This window comes from Balaenoptera borealis (genome assembly GCF_965194805.1).
Source record: "Balaenoptera borealis genome assembly, chromosome: 18".
NCBI lineage: Eukaryota > Metazoa > Chordata > Mammalia > Artiodactyla > Balaenopteridae > Balaenoptera > Balaenoptera borealis.
In genome coordinates, this window is record NC_138877.1 from 6,393,977 (window position 1) to 6,416,561 (window position 22,585).

General features: G+C 43.4%; 1 protein-coding gene and 1 pseudogene across 4 annotated transcripts in view; one reads left to right on the forward strand and one right to left on the reverse strand.

Annotated features, from left to right (window-relative positions):
• Positions 1-1,588: 1,588 nt before the first annotated feature.
• The window catches only part of FLT3 (fms related receptor tyrosine kinase 3), a 75,837-nt gene continuing 54,840 nt past the window's right edge, over positions 1,589-22,585 (reverse strand). For all 3 annotated transcript variants that reach the window (XM_082365045.1, XM_082365044.1, XM_082365043.1), the window contains 9 exons: positions 18,738-18,848; positions 17,561-17,714; positions 15,676-15,758; positions 13,909-14,036; positions 10,266-10,388; positions 8,325-8,436; positions 7,908-8,007; positions 7,342-7,447; positions 1,589-1,733 (listed from right to left, as the gene is read on the reverse strand). In XM_082365045.1, the coding sequence (XP_082221171.1) occupies positions 1,611-1,733; positions 7,342-7,447; positions 7,908-8,007; positions 8,325-8,436; positions 10,266-10,388; positions 13,909-14,036; positions 15,676-15,758; positions 17,561-17,714; positions 18,738-18,848 (1,040 nt within the window). In that variant the 3' untranslated portion in view covers positions 1,589-1,610. The remainder of the gene's footprint in view (positions 1,734-7,341; positions 7,448-7,907; positions 8,008-8,324; positions 8,437-10,265; positions 10,389-13,908; positions 14,037-15,675; positions 15,759-17,560; positions 17,715-18,737; positions 18,849-22,585) is intronic.
• LOC309615780 (large ribosomal subunit protein eL29 pseudogene) lies at positions 10,774-13,875 on the forward strand (annotated as a pseudogene). Its single transcript has 2 exons — positions 10,774-10,778; positions 11,745-13,875. The product of its transcript is annotated as a large ribosomal subunit protein eL29 pseudogene (transcript).

Here is a 22,585-nt window from a genome sequence, read left to right on the forward strand (position 1 = left end):
TTTATTGAAGTGTAGTTGATTTACAATGCTGTGCCAGTTTCTACTGTACAGCAAAGTGATTCAGTTATACATGCATATATATATATATATATACTCTTTTTCATATTCTTTTCTATTATGGTTTATCACAGGATATTGAATATAGTTCCCTGTGCTATACAGTAGGACCTTATTGTTTATCCATTCTCTACATAATAGTTTGCATCTGCTAATCCCAAACACCCAATCCTTCCCTCCCTACCTGCTCCCCTAAGAGGATTTTAAATGCCATCCTTCCTTGGATTGGGAGTTTGGGATTAGCAGATGCAAACCATTATGTAGAGAATGGATAAACAACAAGGTCCTACTGTTATAGCACAGGGAACTATATTCAATATCCTGTGATAAACCATAATGGAAAAGAATATAAAAAAGAATGTGTATATATATGTATAACTGAATCACTTTGCTGTACAGCAGAAATTAACACAACATTGTATATCAACTATACTTCAATAAAATACATTTTAAAAATAAAATAAATGCCATCCCTCCTAAGAAAATATCGCCTTTTAAATATCATATTTGGTACATACAAAAATTATGTTATTAAGTATAATACCATGAGGGGGACTTCCCTGGTGGTCCAGTGGTTAAGACTCCACGCTTCCGATACAGGGGGCACGGGTTCGATCCCTGGTCGGGGAACTAAGATCCCGCATGCCTCACGGCACGGCCAAAAAATAAATTAATTAATTAATTTAAAAATAATAATAATACAGTGAGGAACGCCTGTGAACCCATTATACCACCCAACCCCTAAAACTTCAAATATCATGTGAAAATGAATAAATAGTAGTAATTGTATATTCATAGCTCTGTGTAATATCATGAGTGAATCTTAGCATAATGTAGGTTTTTTTTTTTTTTTTTTTAAAGAAAGTAGGCTCTGGAAGTCTACACAGTGTATGACACCTTTTTTGTAAAGTTCATGAACACCGGCTGTTCTTCACACAGTCTGGGGCAGGAGTCATGGAGCCTTTCAAAAATATGACAAAGGAATTAGCCATCACCATAGGAAAAAAACACACAGGCACAAACAAAACATCTGACATGGTTTCAGTAGATTCATGACTCCAGTTAAGTCTCACCCTAAATCTACCATGTAAACAATTCAATAACGAACATTTCTATAGTAGAAATTTTATTTCCATTCATAAAATATATCACTAAATAGCTGAAAAAGTTACATATTATTTTAAAACATAGATTTAAAAAATCATATTAGCTTCTCCTTAGCAAAATGCTTTTGTCTTATGTATTTACAAGAATATACTATACTTCAGGTACACAGTTTTCACTCAAGCCAGCCTGGGAAGGCCTGTGGATGTAGGTAGATGCTCCGATAAAGTTAATTATCAGCTCTTCTTGCCTTGTGCAAAGAATGACTGGATTTTACAAAAGTCCCTTTGGAAACAAGAGTAAATACAGAGAGCTTCTAGAGAAAAGTCCAGCAAAGCAGCAGTTGAGAATATATTTTCATTTAGTGATGAAATTAATCTTGTTTTGGTAATCTACAGCCTGTTTAAGGTAGGCGGGGGGATGATGTCCTCAAGGACTAAATTGTTTCTCTAGGAATCTTCAACGTGAGCCCGTGGAGAGGGTAGCCCTGAGTCCACCTCTCTGCTGTAAGGTCGCCTGTTTTGGTAAACAGAAGGACGTTCCAAAACATGGCCATCCATGTTCTGATACATCTGCATGTGGGAAAGAGACAGGACACTGATTACCATCTGATGAAGACTTACGTGTCACATGCCTACATGGCAATTGTTACTTGTATTATGCATAGATCTTAGAGGATATTCTACATATTAATTGACCAAGCAAACTTCATCCTTTTATTAATGGAGAAATCAAGTCATAGTCAAATATTTTATTTCATTATTGTTTCTTCTTTTAGATGTAAAATCTCAATCTAGAAATCCTGAGGCCATGCAGAAAAACCATAAAAGAGAAAGGCCATTTATATATAGAATGCATAAACAACAAGGCCCTACTGTATAGCACAGGGAACTATATTCCATATCCTGTGATAAACCATAATGGAAAAGAATGTATAGATATGTATACCTGACTCACTTTGCTATACAGCAGAAATTTACCCAACATTGTAAATCAACTATACTTCAATAAAGTAAGTTTTAAAAAACTCAGAGAAAAGCCCCCAAAAAGATCTGTTCTTTATGCAGTAAATACAGAGAATTGATTTCTTGGGTTTTCACTTGGGAGTTCAGTGACTTTAAAAATTTTTGTCCAAAATGAAAACAGCTCTACTTTTTTGTTTCATTATAGAGTTAATACACATTCATATAGATAAACTAAGCAATATAGAAAGATATATAGAAAAAAAAAAGCTAAAGTCACCATTATAGCTAGCTTGCTGTTCACACACAATTTTGTGTCGGGAGGCCCGGACTGTAGGTTCTGTTGTAGAACCTTGTTTTGAATTACAAATATGTTGCTCATATGTTACATGTGTTACATCTTTTCACTATTTACTACACATGGGCACGTCTCATCTTTTTAACGGCAGCCTAGGGTTCCACAGTACTGATGCACCATAGTTAAACTTTTGATGGATTGGCTGTATCACATAAACTGAAAAGTGCACACATGACCTTGTCTGTCTTTGGGATAAATGAGGGAAGTGGAATTGCTGGACCAGAGAGGACGCACTTTTGAATTGTGAGTCACATCAGCAGCCTACCCTGCAGAAAGGTTTACTTATTCCTACTCCTATCTTCTGGGTCCGGGAACACTCTTATCCAGAGCCTTACCAGGGCTCTAGGGCCCGAGATGTTTCATACCCACTTTTGAAATTCTTTCTTTTTTTTTTTTTTTTTAAATTTTATTTATTTATTTATTTTTGGCTGCGTTGGGTCTTTGTTGCTGTGCGCAGGCTTTCTCTAGTTGCTGCGAGCGGGGCCTACTCTTCCTTGCGGTGCGTGGGCTTCTCATTGCAGTGGCTTCTCTTGTTGCAGAGCACGGGCTCTAGGCACGTGGGCTTCAGTAGTTGTGGCATGTGGGCTCAGTAGCTGTGGCTCACGGGCTCTAGAGCGCAGGCTCAGTAGTTGTGGCGCACGGGCTTAGTTGCTCCGTGGCATGTGGGATCTTCCCGGACCAGGGCTTGAACCCGTGTACCCCGCATTGGCGGGCAGATTCTTAACCACTGTGCCACCAGGGAAGCCCGAAATTCTCTTTCTTAAATGAGCTTACTAATCCTCACCATTTTGTCTTTTCTATTGTCATGAATTCTTTTTCTCTCTTTTCCATTTTGTTAGATTGATCATGTTTTCTAGGGTCCCTTTTCTCTTCTCTGCTGAATCTGAGATTATGTGTTATATTTCTCCTTCACCAGTGGTTATACTTACATATTTAACACCCATTTTATTCTTGTGTTTATTTAACAGTGTGGTTGCTCCCACCGCAGAGCTCCTGTAGAATCTATACCTCTTCCCACCCTTTTAGGAAAGCACTTTGCCTTGTTTTTTCAAAGAAGCCTCTGTTTTGGGTTTTCCCTCTTCCGTCTTAACTGCTTTCGTTGCCTCAGGGATTTTCCATAATTTCTGGTCCACAAAGATCTCCTTCTTGCTTTCAGAGGCCATTATGGCCTCAGTTCTATCTTTTTTTTTTATTTAATAAATTTATTTATTCTTGGCTGTGTTGGGTCTTTGTTGCTGCACGCGGGCTTTCTCTAATTGCGGTGAGCAGGGGCTACTCTTCACTGCGGTGCGCGGGCTTCTCATTGCCGTGGCTTCTCTTGTTGCAGAGCACGGGCTCTAGGGCATGCGGGCGTTAGTAGTTGTGGCTCGCGGGCTCAGTAGTTGTGGCTCGCGGGCTCAGTAGTTGTGGCTCACGGGCTCTAGAGCATAGGCTCAGTAGTTGTAGCGCACAGGCTTAGTTGCTCCGCGGCATGTGGGATCTTCCGGGACCACGGCTTGACCCCGTGTCCCCTGCACTGGCAGGTGGATTCTTAACCACTGCGCCACCAGGGAAGCCCCAGTTCTATCTTTAAAATGTATATATTTCCCATAATTTATAGGGGCTGATAGGAGAAGAGAGATGGCATGAGTTCAGGCGCCTTTCTGGAAGCAGAAGGCATGCCTGTCCCTCCCTCATCCCACTGCCACTGCATTGTCCCTTCACTCCCTGTCTGCTCACCTCTCCGGCTGCAGTCACCTCCTAACCGGTGTCCTTCTTTTTTTCTGTTGCTTTTGCCATCCGAGGCACGCAGGAACCCAGTTCCCCAACCAGGGGTGGAACCCAGGCACTGGCAGTGAAAGTGCCGAGTCCTGACCACTGGACCGCCAGGGAACTACCCTAACTGGTGTCCTTACTTTCGCTCTTTTGCCTTTGTTTTCCTAAATGTACTTTTATGCGTCCTTTCCTTCCCTCCATCCAGAAATATTTGCTTAGTACCCCCTAAGATCATGTAGCTTAGCAACACATTTTACAGCTGAGAGAACTAAGCATGATGCTACAGCTGCGTATACCATGGCGAACAAAACAGATGTGGTCACTAACCTACTCTCATGTTGACATTCATTCATTTATTTAATAGCCAGTTACTGTCTCCAGACTATGGGGTGACATCAGGTGATGTAAAGATGAGAGCACATCATCCTTTGCCCTCATGGATCAAGTCTAGTGATGAGGCAGACAGACCCACAAAGCAAAACTATCACACAGCATGACTTGAGTTTCATGTAGAGGGATAGACAAAGTGTTAGGGGATTCAGAAGAAGGAACCTGAAATCGGAAGTTAGGGGAGAATTTGGAGAGGGGAAACTATTTGATCAGGCTCTTTTTTTATTATCGAGGTATAATCGACATGTTGTTACACTTGAAATTAGTTTCAAGTGTACATCACAGTGATTCACATTTGTATATATTGCGAAAGAATCACCCCAAGAATCTAGTTGACATCCGTCACCATACATAGTGATCTGGGTCTTTATAAAAGACAGATATTGAAGCATGTCTGTCCATTCTAAAAATCTCATTGGTTCATCAGTGTCTGAATAATGCCTTAGCATGTTATTCAATGACCTCCCTGCTCTCACTCCATACCATCAGGGTTGGGTTAGATCTAAAGTGTTAACCTGCAATTTCTAGATGTGTTTCCCTCCCCGTCTCACTTGTTCTCCAAGAGCCATCTTCCTTCCTGGTCTGTGATGAAGCCGAGACAGAGATTCTACAAAAACCATTCACGCGGGTGCAAGGAAAGATTGTGCCAGGAATGCTGGCCTGTTTTGCCACCCGAGAGACTGGACATGACATGTTAGGAGATGTGAAGAGAAGAGGCGGATGGGCAGGGGCCTGCCCACTGTGGGTGGAGCTGCCTGGCATCGCTGTGCGGGGCGTGCCTGCCTCACAGGTGACCAGCCAAGCGGCAAGTGGGGACCGAAACCCAGTGTCTGCTTCCCAGGCTTCTGGACTGAGCCCACAGCACCTGCAGGAGTAAGGGGCTCCTCCTGGGGTGCTCATCTCACCCCAGGGGTCCCATCCTCTAACGTAGCTAAAGGTGTTTCAGCTTGCTCTCAAGCGCATTTGATACTGGGAGGGAAAAGAACCTTCCATCGCGAGGGGCACGGAGCGGAGGAGACCGGGGAAAACGTGGAGGATGGTCCTGGGGCACAGATGCCCTCAGCTGAATCCTCATCCGCGGGGATCTTGCAGTTCAGCCATCCCTGATACCTCTGAGACCCCCCGAACAGAGGGAAGCGGGTTGGGACGTCCTGTGGGTGTGGGGACGTGAAAGGGGAACTCTGGCCAGGTCAAGGTCGTCCTGAACAATGCCAAGGGCACCTCAGCAGCCGTGGACCCTCCATGCCGGTCACACCAGCTCTGCAGTCTTGTTTTCTTCCACATGCCCCCACTCACCCTATACTTTTGTTACAACCCATTATTTTCCATTCTACTTTCTCAGCTCTGAACCTTTATTTATATTACTCACCCAGCCTGCAGCATCTTGCTAACCCCCACCCCCCAGTGAGCAGCCAAAATCTACTCAGTCTTCACAGCTCACCTCAAATAACACCGCGGTGGAGCCACTGCCCAACAGGTAAAAATTACTCATTACTTGTTTTTCTATAAAACTCTGCTTTCGGTTTAGTTTACAGTGTCCTTAACTGTTTACAAGTCATCTGCTCTGTAGCCTGTGAGTCCCCTGGGGGCTTTCCATCTCTCCTTTTTGTCCTAATTCCCTGACAATACTGAATTTCCATATGTGATTAAAAAAAAAAAATCATAACAGGAGGAGAAGACACATACCATCCACACAGGTCTCTGGAAAGACTACAGAATTGAAAATGGACTCCTCATAATGTAGAAAAAGAGGACGGACAATCCATTTAAAGACTCAGTTCATATTTAACTAACATTTATCACCTGCTAAGTGTTCCCCATGTGCTAAGTCTTTTCACATACATCACCTTATTTACTCCTTAAAAATCCACAAAGATTTGTTAATCCCATATTTCAGATAAGGAAACTGAGACCCCCCCTCCCCCAAAGATTAAGTGACTTGATTAACTCATATCAGAAGCAAACAATGGAGCCAAGATTTGAACCAAGGTATTGGGAGTTCCAGGTTCCTTTGTTCACTTGGTCTAGGGGATGGCTCCTCTAACTACATCAGGTGGTACTGTTAAGGGTGAGAGTCAGCAAAGTAATTCCCAGTTCCCAAAGCTCAAAGGTCATCTGGCTTAGCAACCCATTTTACAGGTAAGAAAACTAAGGCCCAGTGCTGGTACTAAGCTCTCAGGACTCCAGGTCAATGCTCTTTCCACTCTATTACATGATTGAGTTGTATGATTATTCCACACAAAACCTTCATGCTGAATTAGGTAAAGTCAGTGGCTTCTGGAGGTCAAGGATTACGTTTTATTTATTTGTTTGGTCCTCTGCACTGGTCACTTAAAAGCATTTAATTTCTTAATCAATTGGCTAAAATCTTCAGGAAAAGTTTTTCTTTTTTTCTTTCCCCCTAAAAACACTTATCCGTAAGTGTATCTAACCCCATACAACTCTTTTTTTTTTTTTTTTCAGGACAAGAGCAGCTTTACTTTTCTGAATGCTTTTCTTAATCTAATTATATTGATGAAGGATGGGTGGCCCTTTGCTTTGAGTTTAGGATTATGAGTTTGACCCCATACAACTTATAAAGAGCAACCTAGACCAGTTGTGATGAGGAAGGCAACTTGGTACCTTTGGCACTTAGGAAATCAGCAATGAGTGTTCTGAGTTAGAGAGTTCTTTCCTTCCTAACGATACTTTATAAGATGCTGTGCTGCCACCTACCGCTTCTTCTGCATCTGCCAGCTGACATCCTAAAAATGAAGTCAGGTTAGGAAAGGATGGCCGTTTCCTTGAGTCAAAAGCCCAGCAGGATTGCATTATAAAGTATCTGTAAAGACAACAGAAGAAGGAGCAAGATAGGAAATCTGAATGAAGCAAAATGGGTCACTTTCCACTTAACGAAGCACCATTTATTGCTCTGGAGATACTTGTTTATGGCATGTTTGTCCAGAGGCAAGTACTAGCCTAGATTTTGAACTCATATGAGAAAGGACAAATTAGATGATGCATTTTGACAAATACAGTGTGGACCAGAATTCAGGAGAAGGGTCCCTCAAGTAAAGGAACTGAAACCCAGAAAACATTCAGTTATGTTCAGAAATCCCTGAAACCAAAAGGAAGAGTTTTCTTTCCTTTCCTTTTCCTTTCTTTGCTTTTCTTTCCTTTTCTTAAGAGGAATCATGGGAACTTCATACTAAAGAGTTTTACTTTTTTTTTTTCATGGGTTTGGAACTAGACAGGCTGTAAATTTCCGATTTCAGCCACTTTACGGTCTGACTTAAACTTACATTTCTTCCGTGGCGTAAAATGGCTGATCCATTTTAAATCCACTCTGGATGAGTTTGTAGAATTTAGCATCAGCTGGAATCCCGGGGTAAGGATTGACACCTGAGAGAAACAAGAGGGCATATAACCATCCACTCACCCTTCAGGTGTTTATTATTCACTCAACTGGCAAACACGATGGATTGTGGCTCCCTGGGCCAGCTCTGTGTGGTGCTGGGCAGAAGAAGCCACGTTCTGGCAGGCAGGACAGACCAACGGACACCAGCACGTAAAAATAAAGGGGCTCAGGCTGCAACAGAAGTAAGACTAGGCAGGCTCTGGGTCATGGCATTTCTTCCACCCTTTGACTTAGGAGTGGGGGAGGAGTGCAGAGGGGGCAGAATGCAGAAGCCCAGGGCTCAGGGAACTGCAAGTCTTACCAAGAGAGAATATTTCCCAGAGTAATATTCCGTATGACCAGACATCGCTCTTAATTGTGTAGATCCCCTCAAACAAGCTTTCAGGAGCCATCCACTTCACAGGCAGACGGGCCTGTGTAAAATCCAAGCAGAGATCAATGGTGGATTTTCCACGTACAAGCATTCCTTCTTTTCTCGTTAGCTAGGTGATCACTTTTATTCTCTCCCTAAGGCCACACTTAATGCTTCCTTGAGAAAATCATATTCAAGTGGCCTTTTTTTCACTTTCAAATTAATATTGTAACATAGTAGCCTTAAACAAACAAACTTTATTTCTTTAAAACTCAAGCTTGCACTTGACATTGGTAAGTTTCACAGTAGACACTCGCTTCCTGCTAAACAGCCAGGCACTTCCCCAGAGGTAAGTGGAGTATTTTGTTAAGCCATTTCTTGGAAGAATTTTAGTGGAAATGCCGTCCACAAGAATGTGATGGGGGGAGCATACGTCATCGCTTCCAGAAATGACAGCAGGCGGGTTTCTGTGGCTTTAGTAATTCTCAGCATGAAAGGGGAGTTTTGAATTAGTACAGCCTCAGGTTAGAATCAAGACACAGGGACGGAGAGGTTCCTGGGGCTGAGCATTTTGTAGTATTTTCTTTTTCAGGGATTGAGAGCCCTTAACGGTGCGCATTTAATCTGCCAAGTAAAATCAAAGCTCAAGAAAGATACCCTGTTTTAAATCCTATTCAAAAGGATGAGCTGGGAGAATCAAGCAGGCTAGTCTGGTTAATTTGATTAATTAAAGGGATTAATTGTGGTTCCAAATGGAATTCCCTTTCCTGCTTAAGAAACCACCAGCTAGTAGGGTAGAAACTTCATAGCCATTAGTTCATCCTATTTAAGACTGCAGCTACAATGAGGGAAGCGTAGATCCAAAATCAGCTGTGTGTTTGATTCTAGTGGGAGCACAGTTTAATGTGATTTGCAACATGTATTGGACAACGGAGTTTGGTTGGTTTATTCCCATAAACGCTATGAGGTAAGTGAATACTCCTCATGGGAAACACTGTATCATCATGCTCGTGCACAGACGTGGGGCTCAGACCATTCATGTTCTAACCCATGTGCTGTGTAATCATGAGCAAGTGACTTTTCTGTGCCTCAGTTTCCTCAACCACAAACGGGTACTTTGAGGACCAAATGAGTCAATACACGTAAAGCACTTAGAATAGCGCTTAGCACATGGTAAGCACAATACCAGCATTTGTTATTATTATTACTTCACAAGTAGGGGCAATAAAGCAGAGAGAAATCACAAAAATGAACAGCCAAAAAGAAGAACAGGGGCTTAAATCCAGGCATTGTAATTCTTAAAAACCATACTCTTTCAACTCTACACAATTTTATCATCTAGTATTTTTAGTAGTTCTCTTATAAGTGACACGTGTATCCTTAGGTTTTTTTAACAAGTAGATTCAGTGATGTTTTAGGTCTCCCTGTGTAACAGTAAGAGGATGGCAAATATTCATTAACTCACATTTGACTTAAATACTGTGCCTTTTTAAAATGTATATTTAATATTTAATTTACATGTATTTTTAGAATGCTGTCTTGTAACGATTACCTATTCCCATAATTGAAAGCATAACTCAATAGTCACTTTATAGCTTAAGGAACTGAAATAAGTTTTAAGTAATGAGATTTTTTTAAAAAGTGTGGATTGCACTCAAAGGCCCCTAACTGATAGGTGTGATGCTATTTTGCTCAACTTTTATTACAGGTGGAATATTTCCGTGAAGCTGCAGAAAAACCTTGGAAGCATAAGAAAGCAAACTGCTGGGAGGAAGTTTTCTGAGGTTAACGTAAATCACAAATGCACTACAGTGAGTGCAGATGTTTAGATTAGTGATGACAAAAACACAAAATAACAGGATAAAACTACATGAGAAGCAGCGGCCTCACATTGCCTCTGATCACGTAGTTGGAATCACTCATAATGTCCCGAGCCAGTCCAAAATCACCGATCTTCACCATTTTCCCGTGGGTCACAAGGACATTCCTGGCTGCCAGGTCTCTGTGAACACACTAGAAGGAACAAACTGGGAGTGTTATTTACCATGATGTATATTATCACAGAGTACAATCTTTCTTCTCGTTTCAAGTTCAGTAGGAGTTACAGATGACGGAACTGTAGTTCCTCCAGGTGTCTTATCTTTACTGGGCCCTGAGCAATCATCACGATGTGTAACTAAGTGCGTGAACAATTCTTCAGCCGTTGGTGCTGCTTAGGGAACATTCCCAGTGGCCAAAGGGGCCGGGTTCTGAGAAAGCAGGTCAACCCTAGCAAGGTGCATATCTTGCTATAAATAAGAGACACAGCAGCAGGGCCTCTAAAGGGGTTTTCAGAGCACTCTTCTCTGGGGGGTGGAGACAATGTCTTTTCTGATGGGAAAATACCTTTGGCAATAAAATGGCGTAATGTAAAAAAAAAAAAAAAGGGGGCTTCCCTGGTGGTGTAGTGGTTGAGAATCTGCCTGCCAATGCAGGGCACACGGGTTCGAGCCCTGGTCTGGGAAGATCCCACATGCCGCGGAGCAACTGGGCCCGCGAGCCACAACTACTGAGCCTGCGCGTCTGGAGCCTGTGCTCCGCAACAAGAGAGGCCGCGACAGTGAGAGGCCCGCGCACCGCGATGAAGAGTGGCCCCTGCTCGCCGCAACTAGAGAAAGCCCGCGCACAGAAACGAAGACCCAACACAGCCAAAAATAAATAAATAAATATTTTAAAAAAAGGGAAAATACTAGAAGTTTGGGAAGGTTGACTAAAGTGGAATTAGAAACACTTCCTGAATTGAGAGGTGACGTGACTTTAACTCGAGTGGTTTGGCAAGAAAATTAACTCCACGGAGGAAGATTTTAAAAGGAACAGGGACTTCCCTGGTGGCGCAGTGGTTAAGAATCCGCCCGCCAATGCAGGGAACACGGGTTCAAGCCCTGGTCTGGGAAGATCCCACATGCCGCGGAGCAACTAAGCCCGTGCGCCACAACTACTGAGCCTGCGCTCTAGAGCCTGCGAGCCACAACTACTGAGCCCGTGGGCCACAACTACTGAAGCCCGCGCGCCTAGAGCCCGTGCTCCACAATGAGAAGCCACCGCAATGAGAAGCCTGCGCACCGCAGCGAAGAATAGCCCCCGCATAACGCAATTAGAGAACGGGGGACGGCCTAAAGGGAAAACGGGAGAGAGTTCCAAGAAACCAGATATACTTCAAAACATTCTTATTATCACAAGGCCAGGGGGAGAAAAGGCAGTGCCCCTTGACCTCCAATCGTGAGTAGTTTGAGAATTTACTTAACAACAGGCAGCAACAGGGCTGGACGGTCTAGGCAGATGCCTTCAACATCTGTAAAGAAACTGGTGACAGTACCACTGTAGACGCAGAGGTGAGAGAGGAGACATACTCCAACAGCCGGCAGGGAATGTGAGGAGAGGAAAGGGCCCGGGGACTCGGGTGGGGAAGGATTCTGAGACAGTGATTCTTTTCACTGTTGAGCAAGGACGAGGACGCCCAACTGTGGAAAAGAAAAGTAAAGACGGCAGCTCTTTCTCTTCGGTCCCAGGTGCTTCGGGATCTGTGGGCCCCGGTGCAGACGTGGCCAAGTCCAAGAACCACAGCATGCACAGCCACTCCCCAAAATGGCACGGAAATGGCATCAAGAAACCCCGATCACAACTATCTCTTAAGGGGGTGGACCCTGAGTTCCTGAGGAACATGCGCTTTGCCAAGAAGCACAACAAGAAGGGCCTGAAGAAGATGCAGGCCAACAACGCCAGGGCCACGAGTGCACTGCTGAAGCTGTCAAGGCTCTCGTAAAGCCCAAGGAGGCCAAACCCAAGGTCCCAAAGGGAGCAGCCACGAGCTCAGTCAGCTTGCCTATATTGCCCACCCCAAGCTCAAGAAATGTTCCCACATCACCAAGGGTCTCAGGTTCTGCCGGCCAAAGTCCCAGGCCAAGGCTCAAACCAAGGCCAAGGCTGCAGCTGCAGCTGTGGGTCCAGCTCCGGCTCCGGCTCCGGCTCCCAAAGATACCTAGGCCCCCATAAAGGCTCCAGAGTAGAGGCCTTTATCTGCCAATGTGGAAACAGAAGGACTGGTGTGAGCCCTGGGCTGCTGTCTGCACGGGGCTGGTGTCCTCCTGTGCTATTGGTACAAGTAAACCTGAGGCAGGACCTGTCAGTAAAAAGGAAGGAAGGAAGGAAGGAAGGAAAGAGAGAGAGAGAGAGAGAAAGAAAGAAAGAAAGAAAGAAAGAAAAGAAAGGAAGAAAGAAAGAAAAGAAAGAGAGAAAGAAAGGAAGAAAGGAGGGAGGGAGGAAGGAAGGAAGGAAGAAAGGGAGAGAGAAAAAAGAAAAGACAGCAACATGTACTTTCAATATCCGTGAGTAAAAAAAAACCTTGGGATTCTAATTGGGGTTGTGAGAAATATACAGATTAATCTGGAGAGAACTGACTTTTCTTTTAAACGGTGAATCTCTCCCATATGAACAAAACAGAACTCATTTATTCAGGTCTTCCTTTTTGCCCTTTAATCAAGTTTCACAGGTTTCTTCATGAAAGAAACATATCTTACGTGTTTCTTGTTTATCTTAACCTGTTTCATAGTTTGGTTGCTCTCCTGAATGGAATTTTTTTCCTGTTCTTCAAAGCTATTGATTTATTTCACATTAATCTTTTTCTTAAAACTGGGATATAACTGATGTAATACATTATATTGGAGACTGTACATTTTTAAAGAAAAAAAAAATACAGCTGAAATTATTCTTTCCAAATTCAGGGAGAAAGAGGAGAGAGGAGGCCAAGAGAGGGCAGTGGAGGAGAGGGAGGAAGAGACTAGGAGACCAAAGGGAAGAGGAGAGGAAAAAGTTGGGGAAACAAAGAGAAGTAGTGGAAGGGAAGAAAACGAGGACAGAAAGTAGCCAGACGAATGGCTGAAATCGGTTCACAGGCAGCAGACGTATGAAATGTCAGAGAAAAGCAAGACTGAAAGAATATTCTAGAAAGAATGCGAAACTGGGGTAGAGTCCACGGTGTGAGGGGGCTCTGAGGTCTTCACATCACAGCCCCAGTGGATCTGGGATTAGCAGAGCCCCAAGGCTGCTGCCAGCCCACAGCAAACTCTCGAAAGAGACACCGGTGCCTTGGGCGGCTGGCTTGGCCTGAAGACCACCCGGGATCTGAGCCTCTGCTCACCCCCTGGGTCAAATGTAGGACACAGTCTAAACGATCTGAAGTGACTGTCCGACAGGGCTACACCTGGTTTTGAGGAGGGATTCCTGAGGACTTCCTATCTGGAAGCTTCAGGGACTTCGGACCGTCTGGGAGGGCTGTGATAACCATCATTTAATAAGGGATCCCTGACCTTTATACTATAATTAGCCAAGAGCCCATGTAACATCCTAGGTGACTCCAACTGTGAACGGGAGGGAAAGACAGACTTTAAGAGCTGCAAGTTAAAATAAACAAGAAAAAAAGAAAACCCCACATCTCTTCTTCAAAATTATCTTTTTGTTGTTGGTATTGTGAGTTTCCTTTTTAAAAGGAGCTTACCGACTTAAATTCCAGAAATTCCATTCCTTTGGCCACTTGATATGCAAAGCAAAGAAGATCTTCAAAGGTAAGTACATTCAAGTCCTCTTCTTCCTCCAGCCTTTTTTGGTTTTCGTATTCAATTTCATCTGTAAAATACAACTGGTCCTCATTTTTGCCAAAATGCAAAGAAGTTGCCTTATGGAAGGGGGAGGGGCAAGATGGGGGAGGGGATTTAGAGGTACAAACTATTATGTAGAAAATAAGCTACAAGGATATATTGCACAACACAGGGAATATAGCTGATATTCTATAATGACTATAAATGGAGTAGAACCTTTAAAATTGTGAATCACCATATAGTACACCTGTAACATATAATATTGTACGTCGGCTACACTTCAATTAAAAAAAAGAAAAGAAGTTGTCTTATAAATCTCTGTGAGCACCTCATGTACCAATGGAGCTATTACATCATCTTCCTGGTGGCACAAGGGCTAACCTATTTATGCAGAGAACTGTGCAGCCCAGGAAGGATCACCTAAAGATTCTCTTTGGTTAGAGGAGTGAATTCTCCAGCTCTCTGGGGATGAGTCAGGGGTTTCTTTTGCACTAGGTAGTTTTGTCACACTGGAAAAAGAATTACCAATTATCTACTACATTTTATGAACTGTTTGTGCACTTAATGTTCTTTTTTTTTTTTTAAAGGGGAATGAAACTTCTCATTGTGTGTGTGACACCACTAAAGTTTCTTTTTTTAATAATTTATTTATTTTTGGCTGCGTTGGGTCTTCGTTGCTGCGCACGGGCTTTCTCCAGTTGTGGCGAGCGGGGGCTACTCTTCGTTGCGGTGCGCGGGCCTCTCACTATCGTGGCTTCTCTTGTTGCGGAGCCCGGGCTCTAGAGCGCAGGCTCAGTAGTTGTGGCGCACGGGTTTAGTTGCTCCGCGGCATGTGGGATCTTCCCGGACCAGGGATCGAACCGGTGTCCCCTGCATTGGTAGGCGGATTCTTAACCCTGAGCCACCAGGGAAGTCCTTAATGTTCTTCTAATTAATCCTTTTTTTTTTTTTGCCGCACTGTGTGGCTTGTGGGATCTTAGTTCCCCAACCAGGAATCGAACCCATGCCCCCTGCAGTGGAAGCGCAGACTCTTAACCACTGACCTGCCAGGAAAGTCCCAATTTACAACTTTTAAAAAGAATAACGTGATCAAATAAAATAGCTCTCAGTGTTTGTTAGTAGAAACATTGACATAAAATTCACACTACTAAATTGGTGGCTTTTCACTACCTTTAAAGTAAATATGCATTGGGACTTCCCTGGTGGTGCAGTGGTTAAGAATCCGCCTGCCAATGCAGGGGACACAGGTTTGAGCCCTGGTCTGGGAAGATACCACATGCCACGGAGCAACTAAGCCCGTGCGCCACAACTACTGAGCCTGCGCTCTAGAGCCCACGAGCCACAACTACTGAAGCCCACGTGCCTAGAGCCCGTGCTCCACAACAAGAGAAGCCACCGCAGTGAGAAGCCCGTGCATCGCAACGAAGAGTAGCCCCCGCTCACCGCAGCTACAGAAAGCCCAGTCGTAGCAACGAAGACCCAATGCAGCCATAAATAAATTTATTTTTTAAAAACGCTATAAAGCAAATATGCATTAATAAAGCCTATAGATGACATTAGCAAAGATGAACATGCTTTTGCATTTACACACTTTTTAAAAATAGCTAACACAGAACTCTTGTATCCATTTCTATTTGGAAGTGGTACTATTTAGAATAAAATATTACCTTCGGATTGAAATGAATTCCCATTGAACCCTGAGACAGGATCTGAGTCCGGGTGTATTTGGACTTCTCTTGAACCAGGCATACTACTAAAGAAAAGTTATTTCATTGTTTATGTTCTTCTTCTGAGTAGACATTTTATTAGAAAAAATACAATTCATCAAATAAATGAATTCCAATTATAAATGGGGTTTTAAATTAAAAGCATGGCATCAACTTGTCCTTTTTGTGTGTGTGGACCTTAAACACATCTGTGTAATTGAGCCTGTCTGTCGAACAAGGATAAGAGTGATCCCTGTTATCTGTATGGAATCTTACGGTTCAAAGAGGACCTCACTCAATCCTTCCCACAACCCTACAAGCTGGGTGTCAAAGTCACATTTTATAAAAGAAAAACTAGGCTGGGTGAGATAAATATGATTTGCTGAAATCACGAAGCTAATAAAGGGTGTGACTTTCCCTATAAAGGTCCATGTAATATAGATCTTCTATAGAGACCTTTTAGTGTTTCATCATCCTTTTTTTTTTTTTTCCAAGTTGGCCTTTGTAAAGCTCATTCCCTTTTCCTGTGAAATTAATAAACAGTAATAAGGAAAATCTCTTTTACTGTGTATAATGTAGAACTTTTCACTGAGGAATTTTATATACGTTATATACAGACAATGATTCAGTTTATTCCAGCATAATAGTTTACCCCAATTACAATGTCCACATCTTTAGAAAATAGCTTAATGCTTTCAGACCACAAATATTCCAAAAGTAATTGCTTCAGTGTGTTTACTACCCAGTGACTGGAATGAATCAAAGGCACTGAGTGACCATCATTGTTGTCACTCACCATGGAGTCCCGGTCACACACGGATTCTCTGTTCTAGAATTCGGATGACATTACGGAATCCTCTCAGTTTGGGAATATGAACTGAGAAACGAGTGTAAAAGGGAAGTTTGGTGTGAAATGATTTAAGGGCAGCTGCACAAAGACACACATGGGGTTTCCATGGGGTCCCTGGTGTTAAGATGCTGGTCTCTGTCTCAGCATTAGAAGGCCAGAGGTGTGAGCTGAAACTTACATGCTAAGAAAACAAGGAATCTCAAACGGATCCTCCAAAAGTCCCTCAGTAAAGCTAACAGTCTCTGACAAATCCGCATTTAGAAAAAGGGAGAGCTTTCATGTAGGAGGGAACTAGGGTTGCACGTGGATTGAGGAATCATTCTATCAGCGTGCCTGTGAATTCATTCAGAGAAGGATGTTATCGAGCTATGACGTTCAGGTAATTAGCAGGAAATTTCTAAAGATGAGGATGAGCGTCCCACCAAACCTACAGCCCTCTTGGGACTGAGAATCACTCAGGATCCCACAGATGGCAGAATATACAAGGCAGAGCATAGAGACAAATGTTACCACTACTTTATTTTGTCCCCATCATTATGTCAATCAATCCATCCTAGTTTTTAAAAATCCGATTTATGAGTTTAGAGCTCTTTTGGGCAATACTCCCAGGACCTGCACTACTTTCTATGAATACATCAAGGGCTTTGGGAAAGGGGTTCATTCTTTCTACCGATACCCATGTGTCAGCCAGGAGGCCTGACATATTGAATAATGCACCTTTCCTAAAACTGAATATATGTCTAGGATGTGATTAGGCACCGGTGGACAGAATTGGTTCAGCTACAGTACCTGTACTATAGGAAAGGGAAAGCCTCATTGTTCAAATCAACAGAGAAACTATAACAAAGATAAGAGACCTTTCTAGGTCTTAGAACCCACAGACCACACAAAATGCTGGATGACGGCCTTTAGAAACTGGCCAGTGGGGTGTGTTTAACCATCATACTTTGTCTGTTCTGTAATGTATTATTATGAAACTGTGACCCAGTCTCTTACCTGGAATTAGGAGGTGATTGGAAAGTGGGATAAAAACTGAAATTATGTTCCTTGAAAATCTCCGTCCATGTCCTATGAAATTTTTCTCTTTTACTTCTTAGATAGTTGAGAAGGTCGCCATAGCAACAATATTCAAAAATCAAGTAAATTGGTCCTGAAATAGTGACAGTTTTAATCTTAGGTATACAGACACCAAATAATTTTTTTCAGACATCTGTGTAGCAGAGACCATACTCTATGAGAACTCCCTTCTCCCCTGACTTGGGGAGAGTACAACTCTCTCTGAACCTATCTCTTCTTGGACTTTAAATTCAATTTCAGTTTTTTGCTCAAACTCCTTGGAAAGCTGTCTCTTGTTGCCTTCCACTTTGGCCCATGTGGCCTCACCAAGAACCACTGGCCACCTAAATTCTCCAGTTTGCAACTGGGAATAAAATGTTGACTGCGTTGTGAGCACTTGGTAAATATAAGCTGATTTGCGGTTTAGCCGAGGAGGGAGAAATACATCCCTAGGCACCTCTTACATCCATTTCCTCTTTATTTCTCTGTCCCAGTGCCCGGCTGGCTGTCCCAGAAGGAATGACCCTTGGGCACAGGGTTCGGGTACTTCTAGGCAGAAGCGAGAGAATCAGAGCACATGCTCCGTTGGATTCTGGGAGAATAGAGTTTGAAACCCCTCGTTGGCTACGTCTTACTTGAAGCAGCTCAGTTAGGGCCACGGCCAAGCGGTGCAGCTCAGCACTGCATCTGGGCCAGCTCCACAGCCAGGGAGAAGCACCCTCCGAGCAGGCAGAGAGAGACCACAAAATGTACTTGCAGCGTTATTATTATTGTGGTTTTTTTTTTTTTTTTTTTTTGGCTGTGCCATGCGACTTGCAGGATCTTAGTTCCCCGACCAGGGATTGAACCTGGGCCAAGGCAGTGAAAGCCCAGAATCCTAACCGCTGAACCACCAGGGAAGTCCCTTTAAGTAGGTTAGAATATGTGGCTCATCGCGATGAAGACAGGCGTGGTCTACACTGAGCCATCTGACTCGAGGGTGAGGTGTGTCCAATCCCACTTGGGTTTGGGGGCCCACCCTGTGACTGAGAGAAGGAGAGGAACACGAGAACAAACGCCCTTTTTGTCTTCAGGCTAAAACGTTTTCGATTAGGTGTTCTTAGTGGGAACTGGTTACCTGACAGGGTGCACGCCCCCAGCAGATTCACAATATTCTCGTGGCTGCCTAGGTGGGTCATCATTTTGAGTTCAGACATGAGCGCCTCTCTTTCCGAGCTGTCTGCTTTTTCTGTCAATGGCAGGGCATTACAAATGTAAAACGGAAGTAAATTAGGTATTTTAGGTTATTCAATAAACTAAAATTGTCCTCAGTTCAGAGTAGATTTGCATAAAAGTTTAAAAATACATACAATAATACATACATTCTGAATAATAATACCCTATGTTTTAAGGCGGAATTTCAAAGATTGTAGCATGAAAGTTGAACCAAATAATGTGCCTTTCTACTGGACTTTCCTCTACCTACAAAATAAAAATCTTTATAATTGACCCTTAAAAAATAAAATAAAACAAAATAATAATAATACATGATTTTCCTCCACAGTTGAAGTTAATAAATATGCTGAAGGGAGAAACATACTTTTCTTTTTTTTTTTTTTTTGACACTTTTATTTGTTGAAGTCATAGAGTGACAAGATGGGAATGTCAGCGAGGGTGGTTGGTTCCAGCCTGTGACCCTCAGGTCTAGAATCTTAAATTTGTCAGTGGATCCAATGGTGAGAAGGTCAAAGAAGACCAATTCCCACTGACCAAGTTCTCAAGAGACTCCCTAATTGATCATGAGGAACAGAACTGCTGGGTAGGCTAGAATGTATCCACTTACTCTGCCTGGAGTAAGTCTAGAGAGCTTGGCAAATTGTATTCATCATCTCGCTTAGAAGTATAGCATGGAGGTACTTATTGGTGAACTCAAAGGTCTCCTGTCATTGAGGCCAATGTGCCCAGGTGGTCAGGACACCCCTGCCCGGGAGGGTGCTGGAGCCCTAGAGGCAAGGGCAGTGTCTCTGGGCCTCCCTCTCCAGGCACCCCACCTCTGTTAACATATTCTTTCTTACAGATAGAGTAACTTTTCTTTACATTCAATGCAGATTTGATTAGCTATTTCCAGGTGTCGTTATTTTGTCCTGGAAGACATGTAGCCTTTATGTGGCTTTCCCAGAGCTTTGATGTCATCTGTTTTGACTTGTGTGAGCTCTCAGGGGCATCCTGATTTCCAGCTTCTTGGCCTGGGAGTGACATCCTTCACTGTGTGCACTGGGACCCACTGTACCTCAGGTTTTCCACTGCCTCATGTTTTATAGGGATTCGTGGCTTTCAGTTGTCCATGTCTTGTTCCTCATGACCAAAAGAATATATTTTTACAGTGTGCTTAACTCTTTCAAAGCACTTTCATATACCACTACCTGACTTTCATTCATTCATTCATTCGACAATTATTTATTGAATGCCTACTGTGTAGGAGGCAATGTGCCAGGCCTTGGGGGAATAAATGATAGAAAGACACAGCCCCTGTCTTCCTGGAGCTTCGAGCCTCCTTGAAAGGGGAGACAGGTAAATGAACAATTACAATATAGTGTCATAAATGCCACATGGCACAAATAAACCTATCTATGAAACAGAAACAGACTCACAGACATAAAGAACAGACTTATAGTTGTCAGGAGGGAGGGGGGTGGGGGAAGGATGGATTGGGAGTTTGGGATTAGCAGATGCAAACTATTATATATAGAATGGAAACACAACAAGGTCCTACTATATAGCACAGGGAACTATAATCAATATCCTGTGATAAACCATAATGGAAAAGAATATAAAAAAGAATGTATACATATGTATAATTGAATCACTTTGCTGTAAGCAGAAACTAATACAACATTGTAAATCAACTATACTTCAATAAAAAATAAATACAAATATAAAATAAATGCCACATGGCAAATGAAAGTAGGGGTGTTTTCCCACAGAAGAGGGACACCTAACCCAGCCTTAGGGAGGGTGGGGAAGGGGACACCAAATGTCTATGCTGAGACCTGAGGGAAACTAGGAGTTAACCAGGTGAATTCACAGTGGGAAGGGTGAGGAAGAACACGCCATCCTGAAAACAGGATGGGCCAAGATCAAGAAAGAGGACAGCATAGCAAAACATACAGACCCACCCTCATGAGGCTTACAGACTACTGAGGCAGCTAAGACATTAGTTAAATAATTAAACAAATATGTAATTATAGTTGTGATCAACTTTATGGGGGAAAAAACCCCACAGAGAGCTGGGATATAGGATCTAGCAAGGAACTTGAGCTCATCTGTGGCGTGAGAGAAGGCTTCCCTGAGCAAGTGGTATTTGAGCTGAGATCTACAGGAGGAGCAGGCGATAAAGACGTGAAAGGGGAAGCAGAAGCAGAAGGATGACCTGTGCAAAGGCCCTGAGGTGGGAGGGAGCCCTGTGCTGCAGAGGAACTGAGAGCCGGCTGTGCTGCAGCGCTGGGGTGAGAGGGGAGAGGCGAGCTGCAGCCATGTCGTGCTGGGCTGTGTGGACTGTTCAAGAGAAATCAAAAGCAACTGGAAAGGTTAAGTAGGAAAATTATATGCTCTGCTTTGCATTTCATAACCATCACCTGGGCTTCAGAATCCAAAAGGAGGTAAGAGCGCATATAGGGTAGTTGCTTGGAAGGCTAGTGCATCCATGCGGAAGGGGTAGACTTGGGCTGGGTGGTAGTAACAGAGGTTAAGAGAAAAGAGGATGAACTCAAGAGGCACCAGGCAGGAAGCCTGACAGGAACAGCCTACAGGGAATTAGAATGAGGATGGTTTCAAGGATGAGTCAGTCCTAGGTTTCTGGTTGGCCGGCCTGGGTGGCACATGGCCAGTCAGTGGTACTCGCAACCAATCAGTGAGAGAGGGAGGGCTGACAGAAAGCCAGGGCTGGAGGAGACCAATGTGAATAAGCTGAATTCAAGGGACTCTGGAGACGTCCAAGCACTTGGACATAACCTGAAGCTCAGAAGGGAGGTGCAATCGTGAGAACAACTGGTACATGGGATGAGGTCACGGGTAAGCTGAGACAGCCCATGAGCATGCGGAGTGAAAAGGGAAGGGGGCCCCGGAGCAAGCCTTCAGGAACTCCGCTGGGTGAGAAGATGAGAGGCCAGCAAAGGACTGTGAAGCAGTCAGAGGGGTAGGAGGAAACCAGAAGAATATGGTGACATGGAAACCAAAGGAAGAAAGCACAATAAAGATGGAGGGATCATGGACATATATACACTACCAAATGTAAAATAGATAGCTAGTGGGAAGCAGCCGCATAGCACAGGGAGATCAGCTCGGTGCTTTGTGACCACCTAGAGGGGTGGGATGGGGAGGGTGGGAGGGAGGGAGATGCAAGAGGGAAGAGAAATGGGAACATATTGTATATGTATAACTGATTCACTTTGTTATAAAGCAGAAGCTAACACACCATTGTAAGGCAATTATACTTCAATAACGATGTTAAAAAAAAAAAAAAGATGGAGGGAACAGCCAATCGTGCCAATTTATGCTAAAAATTCAAGTAATGCCCATTAGACAGACTTGGTTCATGGTGATGGTGGAGGTGGTCGTCACTGATCGCTTAGCCAAAGCCAGCTGGGGGCGCTCTTGCTAAGTGATTGATACTAAGGGGAGGAGGTTAGGGAGAGCCAGGCGGCAGCAGATGAGAAATGAGTGGGAAGTGATACAGAAGGCGCCAATTCCCTCTTCTACCCAGAGTCTGTGTCGAAATGTAAGACACACAGCTGCCTGTAGCAATGGTATCCCCAAATATTGAGGCTGAAAAAACATAAACAAAGAGAGAAGAGGAAGAAGAGGTGGAGTTTTGTGTTCACGACTTGTATTTTATATTCACGACTTGGTTGACACCCACCCCAACTCACTCCCTTTTTAGCTTTGAAGGATGGCAAGCAGTAACCATAGCAATGATGGAAAAGAGGA